The 17178-nt window shown below is 41.1% G+C and overlaps 1 protein-coding gene across 2 annotated transcripts in view; it reads left to right on the forward strand.

Moving 5' to 3' along the window:
- The window catches only part of LOC114412953 (elongation factor G-2, mitochondrial-like), a 72934-nt gene that overhangs the window by 40897 nt on the left and 14859 nt on the right, over window positions 1–17178 (forward strand). The window contains exon 5 of one of the 2 annotated variants that reach the window (XM_028377076.1): window positions 14442–14513. The exons of the other annotated variant lie outside the window; for it this stretch is intronic. Within the exon in view, the coding sequence (XP_028232877.1) occupies window positions 14442–14513 (72 nt within the window). The remainder of the gene's footprint in view (window positions 1–14441; window positions 14514–17178) is intronic. 2 annotated transcript variants of the gene reach the window in all.

The following is a 17178-nucleotide window of genomic DNA, read 5'->3' on the forward strand; positions in this document are numbered from 1 at the left end:
TGGGTGACCCTTGATAGCGAAAAGACATGGTAAGAGTCTTCCATTTGTGGTGTACCTCACCTAATGAAGCCAACCAGGTCATCCCGAGGATGACATCCACACCACCAAGATCAAACAAGAAAAAGTCTCCAGTGTAAACATAACCCTGCATCTTTAGGATCAGATTCTGGCAATATCCCTGAGATTCCTGTCGGTGTCCATTTCCCAGCTGAACCCCAAAACTTCTAGTAGGTTGAATCGGCCAGTTCATCCTTGAGATTAGGTCCCTTGCTACAAAGTTGTGACTAGCACCACTATCAATCAGAATGGTAACCCCAACACCAGCCATTTCTCCCCATAGTTTCATGGTTTTTGGAGGCGTAATGTTCCTCTGGACCAGTTGAGATAATTCCATCCATTGGCAGTGGTATTGATCCCCCACTACATCATTGGTCTCCTCTGGTTCCTGTTTGTCATTCTCTTCTATGTTGTCGCCTTCGTCCTCCCCAAGGATAGTGATCCGCATACTCCCTTCTGGACACTTATGTCCAAAACCAAAGGCTAAACCACATCTAAAACAGCGGCCCTCCTCTTTTCGTTTTAAAAATTCAGCGTATGGCAATTGTCTAGCTCCCTTGTTTCTTGAAAAGGTGCCAGCACTGCCGGAATGCGGGTTATTTGATCCACACGAAGAAACCCCTTTTGGAGCTGTCATGATGTTCCGTGCTCCAGTAGTAGCTGGGCGTGCCTGGGATGCGCTATAATTGCCTGCTGTATTGGCTGCTGAACTCGCTGGGTTGCTAATCACGACGCTTCCCTTATGTTGAAAACGCGGAGGAAAAAAAACCCTTTGAGAAGGAGGCTGACCACGAGAAAGGCGGAGTTCTTCATCCACATCTCTTGCAATTTCCATGGCACGCAAGACCTCTGTCGGTCGGAAAGATCGCACCCTACATCGAATCTCCGACTGGAGACCGCCCAAGAAGTATCCCAGCATCTGTTCTTCTGATTGATCATGGATTTCAGCCACCAAAATTTCAAATTCCCTCAAATAAACGTCCACGGACTCCTCCTGTTTGAGAGTTTTTAAACGCTCGAAAACATTGTCCTTACTACCTTCACCAAAACGCTGAAGCATGAGTGGGGTTAAAGATTGCCAAGAAAGAGATGGATTGCGTTTTCGAATGAAACGATACCAGTGTACCGCCTCCCCTTCCATGCTAATGAATGCCAATCGAATCTTCTCTTCTTCATTCACTTGATGTACTTCGAAAAAAATTTCAGCTCTAGCTATCCAAGACAGAGGATCTGTTCCATCAAAGACCGGTAGTTCCACCTTCTTGGTCCAAAAGCGTGGTTCAAAAGCCACCTCAGATTCGGTATTGCTCTCCGACTTGGTATCGGAGGGGTCTTTCTGTAGTCGTTCCAGCTGCTGCAGTGCGTGATTCATGATGCCTTCTACCCTCTGGATGCCGCCTCTGAGATCAGCTATGTCTTCTCCATGGGTCATCAAGGTGCGGTCTAAGGTGTCTAGACGTGAATCCATCTGGAATGGTAGAGGAAAGAGCAGGTCGGACCAATTGTTAGGGTATTGAATATCCCTAACAGCAGAGAAAACAAGAGAAACAGAAAATAGAAGAATATACGGAAAATACTGGGAGCAAACTGAATTTATTCAAGAAGGAAACCTTCTTCCAAGGGAAAACCCTTTACAATTTCTAATTCTTCTCTCCCCCCTCCTCTAATGAGAATACTCTTATTTATAATATCCTAATCCAACTAATTGATAAAGATAGAATAATAAAAATATAGAATAATAAAGATTAGATGATAGAATAATAAAGATAAAGATAGAATAATAAAGATAGATGGCCTTAAAGATTAAACTAATAACTAATTTGATCCTATCTCCCGTGTAGGGGCTTTCTTCCTTCTAGAATAGACCCTCTAGATAACTGGTCTCTCTTGAGATCTAACAGTACGGCTGATCAAAAAAAGATTGTTTGGGTCCGATGGGATAAGGTTTGCTGGCCAAAGGAAGAAGGTGGATTGGGAGTCAAAGATATCACCTCGTTCAATATATCTTTGTTGGGAAAGTGGAAATGGGATATGGTACAGAATCAGGGGGAGATATGGACAAAAATACTTGACTCAAAGTATGGAGGTTGGAGGAATCTAGATGCAGCACCAAGGGCTAATTCGGAATCCTTATGGTGGAGGGACCTCAAGACAATAAATCAACTCACTCAACAGGGACAACAGCTGGGCAGATCCACTATATGGAAGGTTGGATGCGGAGACAAGATTAAATTTTGGGAGGACAGGTGGTTAATTGGAGAGACCAAGCTATCAGAAAAGTATCCAAGATTGTACACCATAACATCATCTCATCCAGCAATTAGGAGTCTTTAATGAAGAAGGTTGGGAATGGCAATTTCAGTGGAGGAGAACATTGTTTGATAACGAGATTGAACTAGCAGTTGCTTTCTTGCAAGACATCGAACGGACAACAATCAGATCGGATTCGCAAGACCAGTGGATTTGGGTGGCGGAACCAAGCGGCTGCTATTCAGCTAGGAGTGCATATCGAGTCATTAGAGAAGGCATACCAACAGAGGGTCAGGATGGAGGATTCAGGGAATTATGGAAGCTCTAGGTACCAACAAAAGTGGCCATGTTTGTTTGGAGGCTAATCAAAGATAGATTACCAACCAGGGACAATTTGAAAAAGAAGCGGGTAGAGTTACAGGATTACTTATGCCCTTTTTGCAGATTGGAGGATGAGAGCGCAAGTCATTTATTCTTTCATTGCAGAAAAATTATCCCTCTATGGTGGGAATCAATGGCTTGGGTGAATCTCGTGGGGGTTTTCCCACATCAACCGAGTCTGCATTTTCTTCAGCATTTCTATGGAATCTTCGAAGGATTACATGCGAAAAGATGGCAGCAATGGTGGTTAGCGCTGACGTACACTACTTGGAAGCACTGAAACAGTATCATTTTCTCCAATGGCTCATTCAACGCCCAGAAAATAATGGATGACGCAGTATTTTTATTATGGTCATGGCTAAGATGTTTTGAAAAGAACTTCACACCTCACTTCAACCAGTGGTCCTTAAATCTCAAAGATGGTTTCTGTTGGACAAGAATTTAGGAATATAGGCTTCTTTTCTGTAATTTCATATATCAGCAGTAGTTTTCAGCTTGCATAATCACAATGCTTGTTGCTAAACACCTATGAATTGTACTCTAACATCTGTTTGATCAGTACCTCTGGTACTATTTTATGAATATAATATATATTTTGGCTGAGCAAAAAAAAAAAAAACAATGAGCTAGCAGAAGAGTGGGATTTATTCTGGGTAAATGAATGCCAGACATAGATCTGGTTTGCATAGGATGCGTGTTCACAGGTCTGTGAGAAGAAGTAGGATCCATAGATGAGGAAGTAGCTTCTGAACTGATACCTGGAACAGAAACATCAGTAATAGGAGGAGACTGATCTGTAGTGTTATGCTCAGACAACTGTGTTGGATTAGAGGTAGGTATTTCTATTTTAGACTGAGCAGGCTGATGAATAGGAGATGATTGTGCAGACACAGAAGGGGAGTGATCAGCATCAGAAGAATGGGAATGGACAGAAGTGGATGAGATATGAGTTTGAGTAGGTTGGGAGGGAGTAGAAGTAGGTTGGGATAAATTTGGAGATTGAACTATAGGAATGGAGGGAAACTGAAAGGGTATGGATGAGGAAGTAGACTGACTGACAGGAGTAGAATTTTCAAACATATCAACATAGGGGAACTTGGACTCATTGAAAATTCCAGGACTCATTGAAAATTCCATCCTTAGAAATATAGACTCTCCCTGAAGAAGACATTCATTTATACCCTTTATGAGAAGTTGAATAACCCAAGAAAAGACATTCAGCAGATCTCAAGTCTAACTTGTGATTATTGTAGGGTAAGTAAAGGAAAACAAGCACACCCAAATGTTTTGAGAAAAGTATAGTCCGGAAATTTCTGAAACAACTCGTGATAGGGTACAGAAAATTTAAGAGCTGCTGTGGGTAGTCTGTTTATGAGATAGATCTCTGTGCAAAAAGCAAAATCCCAAAATTTAAGAGGTAAGGAAGCATGATGTAAAAATTCTGTAGAAAATTGTTCAGATGGAGGACTAGGAGGAGGTTTCTCAACAATGGCTTCAATAAGCTCATAAATGCTAGATATGTTATGTATACAAGAGACTAAACAAGAGATGAGAGAGAGAGTGAGGGTTAGAGCGAGAGACAGAGAGAGAGATGGAGAGAGAGAGAGAAATGTAGGGAGAGACAATGAGAGAAACAGGGAGAGAGATGCGAGAGAGAGAGAGTATGAGAGACAGAGAGGTCGCCCAAGGTTCAGAGTTCAACAGAGGAGGACTGTTGATAGCCACTCTGTTGGAGTAAGACACAGAACAGACGATACTCAAAGAAGGGACGAAAACAATCTGCAGGAAGGTCAATGGATCGAGGTTCGTAGCAGGAGAAAGGTTCGAGCAGAGGCAAGAATCGTCACTGGAGGGGACCAACGAAGAAAGAACGAGCTTTAACATGGCAAAAGTAGTGGAAGCTTCAGACCTTCAACTTGGAGGAGTCGACCAGACATAACCTCGTTCTACTTTGCGCATTTCCCAGACTATATACGCGAGAAGGATATCTGGAAGATATTCCAGGAATGGGGACAGGTGTGGGAGGTTTTTATACCCAAAATGAAGAACAAACAGGGCCTCAGATTTGGTTTTGTTCGCTTCAAAGGGGTAGAGGATGCAGATAGCTTGGAGAGACGGCTTGATAACAACATCTTTATAGAAGGAATGAAGCTGTTTGTCAATAAACCACGTTTTCAGAGGGGACGAAATAAGGATGACAACACCTATGCAGGAAAAGCCAATGGAACAGAGATGAAGATTATGGAGCGTAGGGAACTTGAAAATAGAAGATACGAATCTATCTCCTTCCCCCGGCTCAAATCATACGTGGAAGTGGTGAAGGATAACAAACTGAAGGAAGGAAAGATTCCGAAAGAGCTAACGTCTGGGGAAGTGGCTACAGAAGCTAAAAAAGACCTGATCACTTTCCAGACTTCAAAGACAAACACGAGCTGGCTGGATAACATTTGGGTGGGACGTCTGAAAAACAAAGCCATTTTCGAGAATGTGGACGAGGAGGTACAGGGGATACTTGGAAAGGAGATGAAGTCAACTTACTGGGGGGATGACATGATACTCCTTCATAACCTGGAAGAAGCCAAAGCCCAGGAGCTTATTTGCCGTGAAAAAGAAAGTGGTGGAACGCCTTTTACCTCTATCAAGAGGTGGTCGTCGGACTTACAACCGTCCCACCGCCTGACTTGGCTCCTTATTTGGGGTGTCCCTCTGAAGGCATGGGACGCAGAGTTTTTTGCGATGTTGGTTTCGAGCTGAGGCGAGTTCATTGAACTAGATGAGGAAACAGAGGAGAGAAAGAGGATGGATGTCGCGCGGGTGTTAGTCCGAACGACAGAGAAACCGAACATCATCCGGTCCTTGACTGCCATCATCGACGGAGAGCCACAGCAGCTGGAATTGAGGGAGGATATGGGGTCGATTTGGAGGAGAAGGCCACAGACGGTGGTTTCAGAGTCTTTCCCGCCGTCGCCTTTCACCACGGCGTTGTTGGAATCCGACGAAGACCCAACCACTCGCCTCTCCGACGATGGTTCCTCTGTTGGGTTTTCCGACGACACCCCAAGGCTTACGTCCGGACTCCTTCATCGACGGCGGCGACAATGGGCCACGGCCCTCAACCTTTGGAGATCGGAAAACGCAAACCCGACAGAAGACGACGTGTCATCTGACCAGTGCGGCATGTCTCTATCCCACCCTGCGGCTCTGACACCTGACGGCCCCAATAACGATGCATGCAACGGCCCTCCTCTCCCTTACTTGCATGCAAACGGAAGGTTTGACCCTAGGGATTTCTGCTCTAGGCATTCATACGACAGGAATGAGGAAATTCTCCCTGAAGATAAGGACAAAGCTGACACAGAAAAGCTGCAATGCTTTCGGACCAACCAAAATAACCCTGCAGATAATACCTCTCAGTCCCTTCATGTGGTCAACAGGGATTCAAACTTCAAGCTTTTTCTTGACAAGGCCGTGGATATTACAGACCACTCTTTGGTGGAGGAGAAAGTGAATCAGAACTTGGGCCTCGTTCTCAAAGGCCCATTTCCAAAAGGGGGTGTAACAGAATTTGGGAAGGTATATACTAGAAGAAAGGAGGGTGCCAAGGAAAAATACAAGGGCCAAACAAACCTAGACCCAAATTTCAGTGCCATCAGTGAAGTCACCAGAACTAGTAAAGGAGACCTTGGGGAGGACTTCATAGCCCACACTGTTTATGATGCCCATCTTCAACCAAACACAGCTACGGAGGACTCTCATCTATGTCAACCTCAGCTCATCTCCAGCCCTTCATACAACCCATATAAAAATCGTGAGGAGAACCAGGAGGAGGATTTTTTGGAAATAGCCAGAGACTTGGGCCTGACTTTTAATGACAACTCAGGCAACATAGTAAAATTGAAGACTGATTTGAAACAGACAGCCACAACAACAGCAATCCGATCTGAGAAGGGAAAGGACCAATTAAACCCATGAATATTTTGTCATTTAATTCAAGAGGGCTGGGTTCAGGAGTCAAATGTTCAGCTATTAGAAGGATGATCCTGTCAAATAATGTTGACATCCTTTGCATCCAAGAAACCAAAAAGGAAGTTATTGATAGAAAGCTTTGTCAATATTTATGGGGGGATAGTAGTGTAACTTGGGAATATGTTCCATCTATTAATGCAGCTGGAGGCCTGTTGTGTATTTGGAACAATGAATCCTTTTCTGTAGATAGAAGGACAGTGGGGAGGGGTTTCATCATGCTAGAAGGTGTTTGGGTTAAAGAAAATAAGAAGGTTTTCATCATTAACGTCTATGCCCCCTGTGATTTACAGGGGAAGAGAGACCAATGGTTTGAGCTGCTGCAGTTGAAAGGTTCTCATCAAGATGATCTTTGGTGTGTTCTTGGTGACTTCAACTCGATAAGACATCATCAGGAGAGATTGAGCTCATCTCAGACAGCGGCAAACTCCTCTAACATGGCTGAGTTTAATTCTTGGATTTCAGATATGAACTTAGAGGAGGTCAGAACTATTGGGAGAAAATTCACTTGGTACAGACCCAATGGTTGTGTCATGAGCAAGTTGGATAGATTCCTCCTTTCTGATAATTGGTTATCTCTATGGCCGGATACCACTCAGTTTGTGTTGGAAAGAGATTTCTCAAACCACTGCCTATTCTTTTAAGGTCTAAAACCATTGATTGGGGGCCAAAGCCCTTCAGAATCATGGATTGGTGGTTGAAGGACAAGGATTTCCAGAATTTGGTGGCTCTCAAATGGGGAAACTATCACCCCCATGGTTGGGGAGGTTATGCCCTCAAAACAAAGCTGAAATTCCTTAAGGATTGCATAAGACAGTGGAGTTTAGCACATGGAGATATTAATGCTAAAAAAGTTCAAAGTTTAAAGAAGGAGTTGAATGCCTTGGAAGCAGGTTGTAATGATAGAATTTTGTCAACAGCAGAAGTGGATCTCAAGAAATCCCTCCAGGAGCAGCTCTGGTGTGCAGCTAATGCTTTAGAATCTATGCTGAAGCAAAAGGCAAGGGTGAAGTGGCTTAAGGAAGGGGACAAAAATTCTGCCTATTTCCATAAATTGATTAATTATAGAAGAAGACATAATGCTATTCAAGGTCTGATCATAGATGGTGAATGGGTTCAAGATCCTGGCAAGGTCAAGAATGCAGTTTTATCTCATTTTAAAAACAGATTTTCTGAGCAGTCTTATATCAGACCAATTCTAGAAGGTGTTCAGTTTCCCTCCCTTGATCAAGGTCAGAAGCAAGATCTTATTGCTAGATTTTCTGATAAGGAAATTACAGCAGCTGTTTGGGACTGTGCTGGAGATAAAAGCCCTGGTCCGGATGGATTCAATTTCAATTTTATCAAGCAGTTCTGGCAGATTTTGAAACCTGATTTCCTCAGATTTTTGGATGAGTTCTACATCAATGGCTCTTTTCCAAAAGGAAGCAATGCATCTTTTATAGCTCTTGTACCCAAGCTCAAAGATCCTCAATCTCTCAATGATTATAGACCCATTTCTCTTATAGGATGTGTTTATAAAGTGATAGCTAAGATTCTAGCTAACAGATTGGCCCTTGTTTTACCTCACCTCATTGATGAAAGACAAACAACTTTCATGAAAGGAAGACACATCCTTCATGGGGTGCTCATTGCTAATGAGGTTATTCATGAAGCTAAATCAAAAAACAAACCTTGCATGGTGTTCAAGGTGGACTTTGAAAAAGCATACGATTCGGTCTCTTGGGGCTTTTTAGATTACATGATGATGAGGATGGGTTTTTGTGAGAGGTGGAGAAAATGGATTCATGGTTGTATGTCTAGTGCATCAATATCTATTTTAGTTAATGGTAGTCCTACTAAGGAATTCACCCCAGAGAGAGGATTAAGGCAAGGAGATCCCCTTGCTCCTTTCCTTTTCAATATAGTAGCTGAGGGCCTCACAGGTTTGATGAGAAATGCTATCTCTAAGAACTTGTACAGCAGCTACCAAGTGGGAAGGCATAAGGAGGATGTCAACATTCTGCAATATGCAGATGACACCCTGTTTTTTGGGACTGCAACATCGGATAATGTTAGAGTTTTAAAGGCTATTCTAAGATGTTTTGAGATGGTTTCTGGCCTCAAGATCAACTATGCGAAGAGCCAATTTGGGTGCTTGGGTAAATCAGAGGTTTGGTGTAGCCAAACAGCTCATTTCCTTAATTGCAACCAGCTGGTCTTTCCTTTTTCTTACCTTGGAATTCCAGTGGGATCTAATTCTAAAAGCTGGGAAGTGTGGCAGCCTATCATCAGAAAGTTTGAGTCTAAACTCACCAAATGGAAGCAAAAATACCTCTCTATGGGGGGAAGAATAACTCTGATCAACTCTGTGTTAACAGCTTTACCCATCTACTTTCTGTCCTTTTTCAGAATTCCTTTAAAAGTGACTCACAAGATTATCTCCATCCAGAGAAACTTTCTTTGGGGAGGAGGAAGTGAAGCATCCAAGATCTCTTGGGTTAATTGGGACACGGTTTGTCTTCCTAAGAATAAAGGGGGGCTAGGTATTAAAGACCTGAAGAAATTTAATGAGGCCTTGCTTGGCAAATGGGGCTGGGAGTTGGTGAACAATCAGAACCATCTTTGGGCCAGAATTCTGATATCCAAGTACGGTGACTGGAATGCTCTGACTCATAGCAGAAATTCCACAGCTTTCTCTAATTGGTGGAAGGACTTAAAATCCATTTTCCAGCAACAGCACCCTAATAGTTTGAACAGCAATTTGGGTTGGAAGTTAGGTAATGGGGCCAAAATCAGGTTCTGGAAAGATAAATGGAGGGAGGATGATTTAACTCTACAAGAAAAATACCCTGCTCTGTATCAAGTGAGCTACCAGCAGGATTCATCTATCAGTCTAATGGGAAATCTTGTTGATAATAAATGGGAATGGAGGATGCAATGGAGAAGAAACTTTTTTGACTATGAAATTGATATGGTAGCAGCCTTTATGGATGAGATTGTTGATGTCCAGATCTATTCATCTACTTTGGACTCACTTATTTGGAAGGCTGATCCTAGCGGAGTCTATTCCACAAAGTCAGCATATAATTTATTACAGAATGGTGGCAGAACTGATAATGAAGACAGAGCCTTCAAGATTATTTGGAACTTGAAAATCCCTCCACGAGCAACGGCTTTTTCTTGGAGACTTCTTAGAAACAGATTGCCTACTAAGGCTAACCTGAGGAAGCGCCAGATCACTCTACTCTCCTATAGATGCCCGTTATGTGACCATGAAGAGGAAGATATTGCCACATCATGTTCTCATGCAGAAGCACTAGGTCTCTATGGTGGGAGGCTTTGAGATGGGTCAATAGAGTGGGCCCTTTCCCCATTGATCCTAAAAATCATTTTATGCAATTCTCTCATTGGAATTGCAAAAGCTCTATAGACATTAGATGGGAGGTGTTTTGGATAGCTCTCTCCATGACGATTTGGAAGCATAGAAATCTCTTGGTTTTTAAAAACCAGATTTTCAATCCCGAAAAAGTCATGGACGAAGCTTTATTCCATATCTGGTCTTGGTTAAAAGGAATAGACAAAGACTTTCTTATTCCCTTTAATCAATGGTCTAGTAGCTTGCAGGAGGAAATGTCCTAGGGGTTATTGTTGTCCTTTTTCTTCAACTGCTGGGTATTTTGTTCTAATGTAGTGGGGTTTGGCATAGTTTTGCCATTGTAATCATATGCTGTTCTCCTCAGTACCTCTAGTACTGAGTTATATATAATACTACTTGATTTTTGCTGTGCAAAAAAAAGGAAGCATGATGTAGTAATGTAAGGCCAAGTTCAACAATATGTCCGTGCTTTCTTTCAACAACACCATTTTGATGGTGAGTCTGAGGGCAAATCAACCTATGTTGAATACCACAATTAGCTAGAAAGGATGTGAAAGACCTAAACTCACCTCCTCAATCAGTTTGAAGACTATTTTAGAATTAAACTGTAATTCTGCAATAGTCTTAAACTTTTGAAAAACAGTGAGAGATTCAGCTTTGCTTTTAAGAAGATAAATCCAAGTAAACCTAGAAAAGGCATCAACAAATGTTATATGATAGAGAAGTCCATTAGTGGAAGTGACATGGGAAGGACCCCATAGATCACTATAAACCAATTCAAGAGAAGTGTAGACAGATTCAGAAGAGGAGGGAAGCTGAACAAAAATCAATCACATTCTTATGTGAAGTAGGTATCTTACAATGTTGCAATACTAATTGCAGTACGTGATGATTGGATTGTCCAAGTCTTTCATGCCACAGAAATGTGATTCTATTACATGGATTTACATTGGACTTGGTAGAACTAATACATGAAGTAGCAGAAGATTTATCAGAACTAGAAATACAAGCAAATCCAGAAGAAGCAGAAACAGGACTCTGAAATTGAATGTTGGAGAAGCTGCAAAGACCATCAGGACCAACCTTACCTTGAAGCAGAACTTCATTGGTAACCTGAGATTTGGCATCACAATAATTAGAATGAAATTCAAAGAAAACACCATTATCTGTAGCAAATTGACTAACACTAGTAAGATTTTTAGTAATGTTAGGAACATGCAAAAGATGCTTAAGAGATAAAGAAATGTTGGTGTTGAAAGGAGAAATAAAAGAGGAGGAACCGGTAGAGGTAATAGGCAAACCTTGACCATTTCCAGTGAAGAGCTGGTCAGATGCTTCAAATGGTTCAATCTTTTGAATGTTTTGTGACTCTCCAGTCACATGAAATGATGCATCTGAGTTAGGGATCTTTTAAACTAGGCTGATTTGAAACATTAGTCAACATAGCACTGGGATTTGATTGAGTGATAGAACTAGCAGATTTATAGTTGCTGTTGATCCATACATTAGATGCATGATTATCACTATGTTGTTGTCTAGAGATAGAATTGTTCTAAGACATAAGACCATAATTCTGAGAAGTAGAATCATGAAGAACAAGGGAGGAATTGATAGTTAGCATCAAACTGAAAGTGACATACAGATGCAGTGTGTCCATACTTAAAACAGACCTGACACTGATAGTTGGCAAAGCTTTCACGTCCTCGACCACTATTGCTAGCACCACTGTTGGCGCCGCCTTGCCGACCACCATTACAGTTGAAACCACTACCGAAACAACCACCGAGACTAGATCTGCCACGAAAACTGAAAAATCTTTCCGGTTCTTGCTTGTTTGGCACCGGTTGAGTGTGCGTATTGTTCACTGAAGGAGAATCCACGAGAGATTGCTTGAACTTATTCAAGTGCGATTCATGATCAAGTAGAAGCGCTTCAACCTATGCGATAGGCAGCGGTTCAAATTTACTCTCGATTATTGCAATGATCGAATGATAATCTGATGATAAACCTTCAAGAATAGAATTGATATGTTCCTAAAGCATGATTGGGCTTCCAACAGAAGCAAGAGAGTCAACGATAGCCTTGATCTGTGACAAATGCTCGTGCATTGATTTTTCAGCAAGCCTCGTGGATTGAAGCTGAGTCCTAAGCTGACACGCAGTAGGACGTGTTTACTTATGAAAATATTCATGGATTTGTTCCCGGACCTCATATGAATGAGCAGATCCGAGAACTTGAGAAAGAATTGACGTGGAGAGCGTCGATTGCAACCACGTAAGAAGTACTTGATCCTGTTGCTCTAATGATTTCATACTCATGATTCTCAATGCCAGCTTCATGATCTTCTTCAGAGAGAAATCTTGACCGACTTTGCGGATTGATGACGAATCGTTGAAGACAATGAGACTTAATAACTGGCTCAACTTGTTGACGCCAGAGAAGGTGACAGAACTCACAGTACTAAAAACAGAACTCACAGTACTGGCTCATCCCTTGATTCTATCTTTTTTCTCCTAGTGTAGACTTTCCATACAGTACCCTTATGTCCCTCCTTACTATTTGAAAATTCACCCTTGTGCACTAGTTCCCTATCAGAAGGAAGGTAGAATTATTGAGTTTGTGTGAAATTGAATTGGGAAAGGAAGAAGCGACAAATTTTGATGTGCCGCCATGGGAGGGCTCACCAAGCTCTTGATACCATATTAGAATTCTAACAGTACAGTATCATAAGAAAGATATTTTGAGAGAAAAAGATAATCAATTAGAGAGAATGAAAAATGATATTAAGCCACTTAACAGTGTAGTACAGTCTAGTATTATATAGACCAGAAAAGTCAGTTATAACAACTAACTAACTCCCTTGAACTGAGAGTGCAATTGAATGCTGCAACACTCTGACATTACTCTAATAGCCCATAGTCTAGAATCCAAGGTTTAAGAGAACTCTAGGAAAAAATAACAGGTTATTGATTTGAGCTACAAAAGTGACAGGTGTAGTGGACTACATGGCTGCTTGGTGTTAGAGATATTCATTATTCCCAGAGGCTCATGGGAAACCTTGTCAATTTAGTTTAATGGGGTCACCCGAACAACAGTCACAGTTTTAGCTTGTTGGTTGGCCTTGGTTCGGCGTTGGTCCTTCGTGTGACCAAATCTCTTGCCATAACTCATAAATGCGATGTGGACAGGAATTGTTTCCACCACAACCTCCTCCCTGTCCACCATGGTTACTGGACAAAGAAATCATTGTAGACGTGTCAACAGGTTCAAAGGGTGGAACAAACATTTGCTGGTTGGAGATATGTGATAGTTGTTTTGAGACATGACCATTTGATTAAAATAAAATGCTGTAGAGAAAATTCAATTATGGACCTAGTCAAGTTTTAGGGGCAGATTATCAAGGACAAAGACTGACCATGAAGACATGTTTGACATTGATTATTTGTTTGCATCATTAACAAAGTGCATAAGGGAATTAGTTTTAGCAATCAAGTTCTTAAGCTTATTATTAGAGTTCAATTGCGAGGTATGGGACTTGAGTTCTCCCAAGGTTCTTATCATTTGCATAGACAAGCCTGCATGTCCATGTATTAGGTTAAGGTTTTAGTGTTAAGCTGCCTTACTGTAGGCACCCTTAATTTGTAGACTTATGCACCTTAATTGTGATAGGTGTTAGGGGGTGGATATAATCCCACATTGACTAGGGATAAGGCTCAAGTGATGCATATATAGCTTGGGCAATCCTCACCTTACAAGCTAATTTTTTGGAGTTGAGTTACGCTCTAAGCTCAAATTCTAATATTGTATCAGAGCTTATCTTATATCCATTTCTGTTGGGCCACCTACATGGGCACGCCCTAGACTAGTAGCCTTAGGGTGAGGGCGTGTATTAAGCTGCCTTAATTTGTGACACCCTTGGCCCACCTTAATTTGCGGCCTCATGCACCTTCATTGTGATAGGTGTGAGGGAGTGATGAATATAGTCCAACGTTGACTAGAGATAAGGCTTAAGCAGTGCTTACAAAGCTTGGCCATGCCTCACTTTCATCTTATAAAGTATTGTTATTTCATTTAATTTATTATTTAATTTTGACATTAATTATAAATACATCAATCTGTAATAGTTCAAGAATTTATTAATATTATTGTTTCACACATTAAAATTTTTTAGACTTATCATTTAATTATATATATATATATATATATATATATATATATATATATATATATATATATATATATATATATATATCTTACAGAAAAATATAGGGTGGTACAAATAGCACCTGTTAGCCTCCATCCCTGACATCCCTCCCTCAACATTTTATTTTTGAATAGAGTTTTATTATTGTTAATTTTATTTTGTGTGTAGGAAGCAGTTCGTAGGGCTACCATAGCACAGAAATTTATACCAGTATTCATGGGTAGTGCTTTCAAAAATAAGGTAGTCATATTTAAATTACTTTCAATTCGTATATCTTTTTTGCGTGTACAATGACGAATAGAATTACTCAGTTTTCTATAATTGCTGCATAGCACTACCTTCTTTATTCCTCCACTTTATTTGGTTGATGCAGTGCTGTTTTTTCATTTGTTGGCTTAATGTTGTTGTTAAAGTATTGTGTAAGTATTTTGTATGCAGCTGTATGTAGACAATTGTATTGTGGAGACAGCTGTATTGTGTAAGTGTAAATAGCTGTCTCCCTCTCTTTGTACCCTATATATATATATATATTTAATAGTGTGTGAGTATACACACAAATTTCAAATCTCAAGTTGGGATCAGAGCGGGTAACCGTTCTGATTGTCTCCGACATCGCCGCCGCCTTTTCTTCCAACGAACCCAGGGTTAGGTGCGCCTTGAAGAGCGCGACTCACCCCTGGAAGTTGCGTGGCCAGAATCTTAGCCACGCGCCACCACCATTCCACGCCAGATCTGATCACTGGAAGCTCAGCCGCCGCCCTCTGGTCACTGGAAGCTCACCGGACCAGTCTCAACTCTCAACAGCTTCGTCGTCTCCTTCTGGGCACGATTCGGTCCTTGTTTTCAGTATTGACGTGCTTGACCGTTCCAGCCCTTGCATCCCCTTCTTCTCCATTAGGGCTTCTTCTTCTTGATCGGAAATGGCATCTGCCAGTCCTACGTTCTCCTTCTCTGGAACTCCCACCATCACTACTGCAAAACTCAATTGGAAGAACTACTTGTCTTGGTCTACCTCAGTGGAGTTGTGGTTTCTTGGCCAAGGCTATCAGACCACTTGGAAAAAGGAGCTAGTGCTGTTCCAAATGACAAGAGACCTGAGTGGAAAAAACTTGACTTTCAACTATGTGCTGTGCCGTGGCAATCTGTTGAGCCGGATGTTTTGGAAATCCTTAGATCATTCAAAACATGTTCTTTTTGGAAGAAGGCCCAAGAGATATTTGCAAATGATATTCAAAGTCTTTTTGATGCAACCCAAAAGGTTGCTGCACTCAAATAGACCAACCATGATATGCTTGCACATATAGGTAAAGCTCGAGCGGCAGTGGAAGAGTTAAAAAGGTTTCTTGTGACTGATTCTTTGGAGGAAGTAAATAGGAAGCTGAATAAGTTTTGCATGGTTCTTATTTTGAGAAGTTTACATTCAGATTTTGATCATGTGCATGATCAAATTCTGTCAATGGACTCTTTAGTTACTAGACTTCTTCGTGTGTCCCATGTGTTGAAAGATGAAAACTTAGCTGAAGTCGTGGAAACATCGGCCATGGTAGCACCTCGTGGAAGAGGAGCAAGTCATAACAAGTAACAACAGAGGAGGTCGTGGTGAAAGGAGTGGACATCCTCAATGCACCTATTGCAAGAGGATGGGTCATACTCAAGAAAATTGTTACTCCTTACATGGCTTTCCGACAAGGTACCACATGCATCTAAATCTGAAAAATTAGAGTCTAAGTTTTCTGATGAGGAGTACCAAGAATATTTGAAGCTTAAATCTGAAAAATCCAGCAACCAAGCTCAATCCTCTTCGTTACCATGTGTTTCAGCAGTATGTATTTCTTAATCTATGAAAAGTTCTAGTCCTTGGATACTTGACTCAGGTGCCTCTGGTAACAAATCATCTTTTTCATCTATTTCTTTTCCAAAAACTCATCACTTTGTTACTGTAGCCAATAGGTCCAAAGTTGCATCTCAAGGAATTGGTCAAGTTTCTTTGTCTCCTTCATTAAAGTTGAACTCTGTATTATTTATTCCTCATTGTCCCTACAACTTAATCGCATTAAGTCAGTTGACTCGTTCGTTAAATTGCTCAGTAACCTTTGATGCTAATTCTTTTGTTATTCAGGAACATGGTACGGGTCGTCTGATTGGAGAAGGACGTGAATCACGAGGACTTTATTACTTAGAATCCAGCTTCCTGTGTCCTGTTTTGCAACTTCAAAGCCCAAGCTTTTGCATGATCGTTTGGGTCACCCAAGTTTAATAAAATTGAAAATGATGACTCCTAGTCTTAAGAACCTTCAAGTCTTAGAATGTGAATCTTGTCAATTAGGGAAACATGTTAGGTCATCATTTTCTCAAACTAAAAAAAGATGTAACTCGGCTTTCTCTAGCATTCATTCTGACATTTGGGGACCAAGTCGTGACACATCTTTTGGTTTTAGATACTTTGTAACCTTCATTGATGAATTCTCCAGATGTACTTGGGTTTATTTAATGAAAGACAGATCTGAACTTTTGCTTATATTTATGTCTTTCTTTAATGAGATTAAGAACCAATTTGAAAAAACTATTAAGATTTTCAAAAAAAGAGGGCGAGCCCTGGTGCAGCGGTAAAGTTGTGCCTTGGTGACTTGTTGGTCATGGGTTCGAATCCGGAAACAGCCTCTTTGCATATGCAAGGGTAAGGCTGCGTACAATATCCCTCCCCCATACCTTCGCATAGCGAAGAGCCTCTGGGCAATGGGGTACGAAGTTTTTTATTAAGATTTTCAAAAGTGATAATGCTAAAGATCATAAATGTCATGCCACACTGGGCTTTTTGGCACGTTCACATTTTGGACCAAGGCCTAACTTCTTTTTTTTTATCAGCAAAAATATAGTAGTATTATATATAATATGAAGATCAGTG

This window comes from Glycine soja, chromosome 1, assembly GCF_004193775.1.
Source record: "Glycine soja cultivar W05 chromosome 1, ASM419377v2, whole genome shotgun sequence".
NCBI lineage: Eukaryota > Viridiplantae > Streptophyta > Magnoliopsida > Fabales > Fabaceae > Glycine > Glycine soja.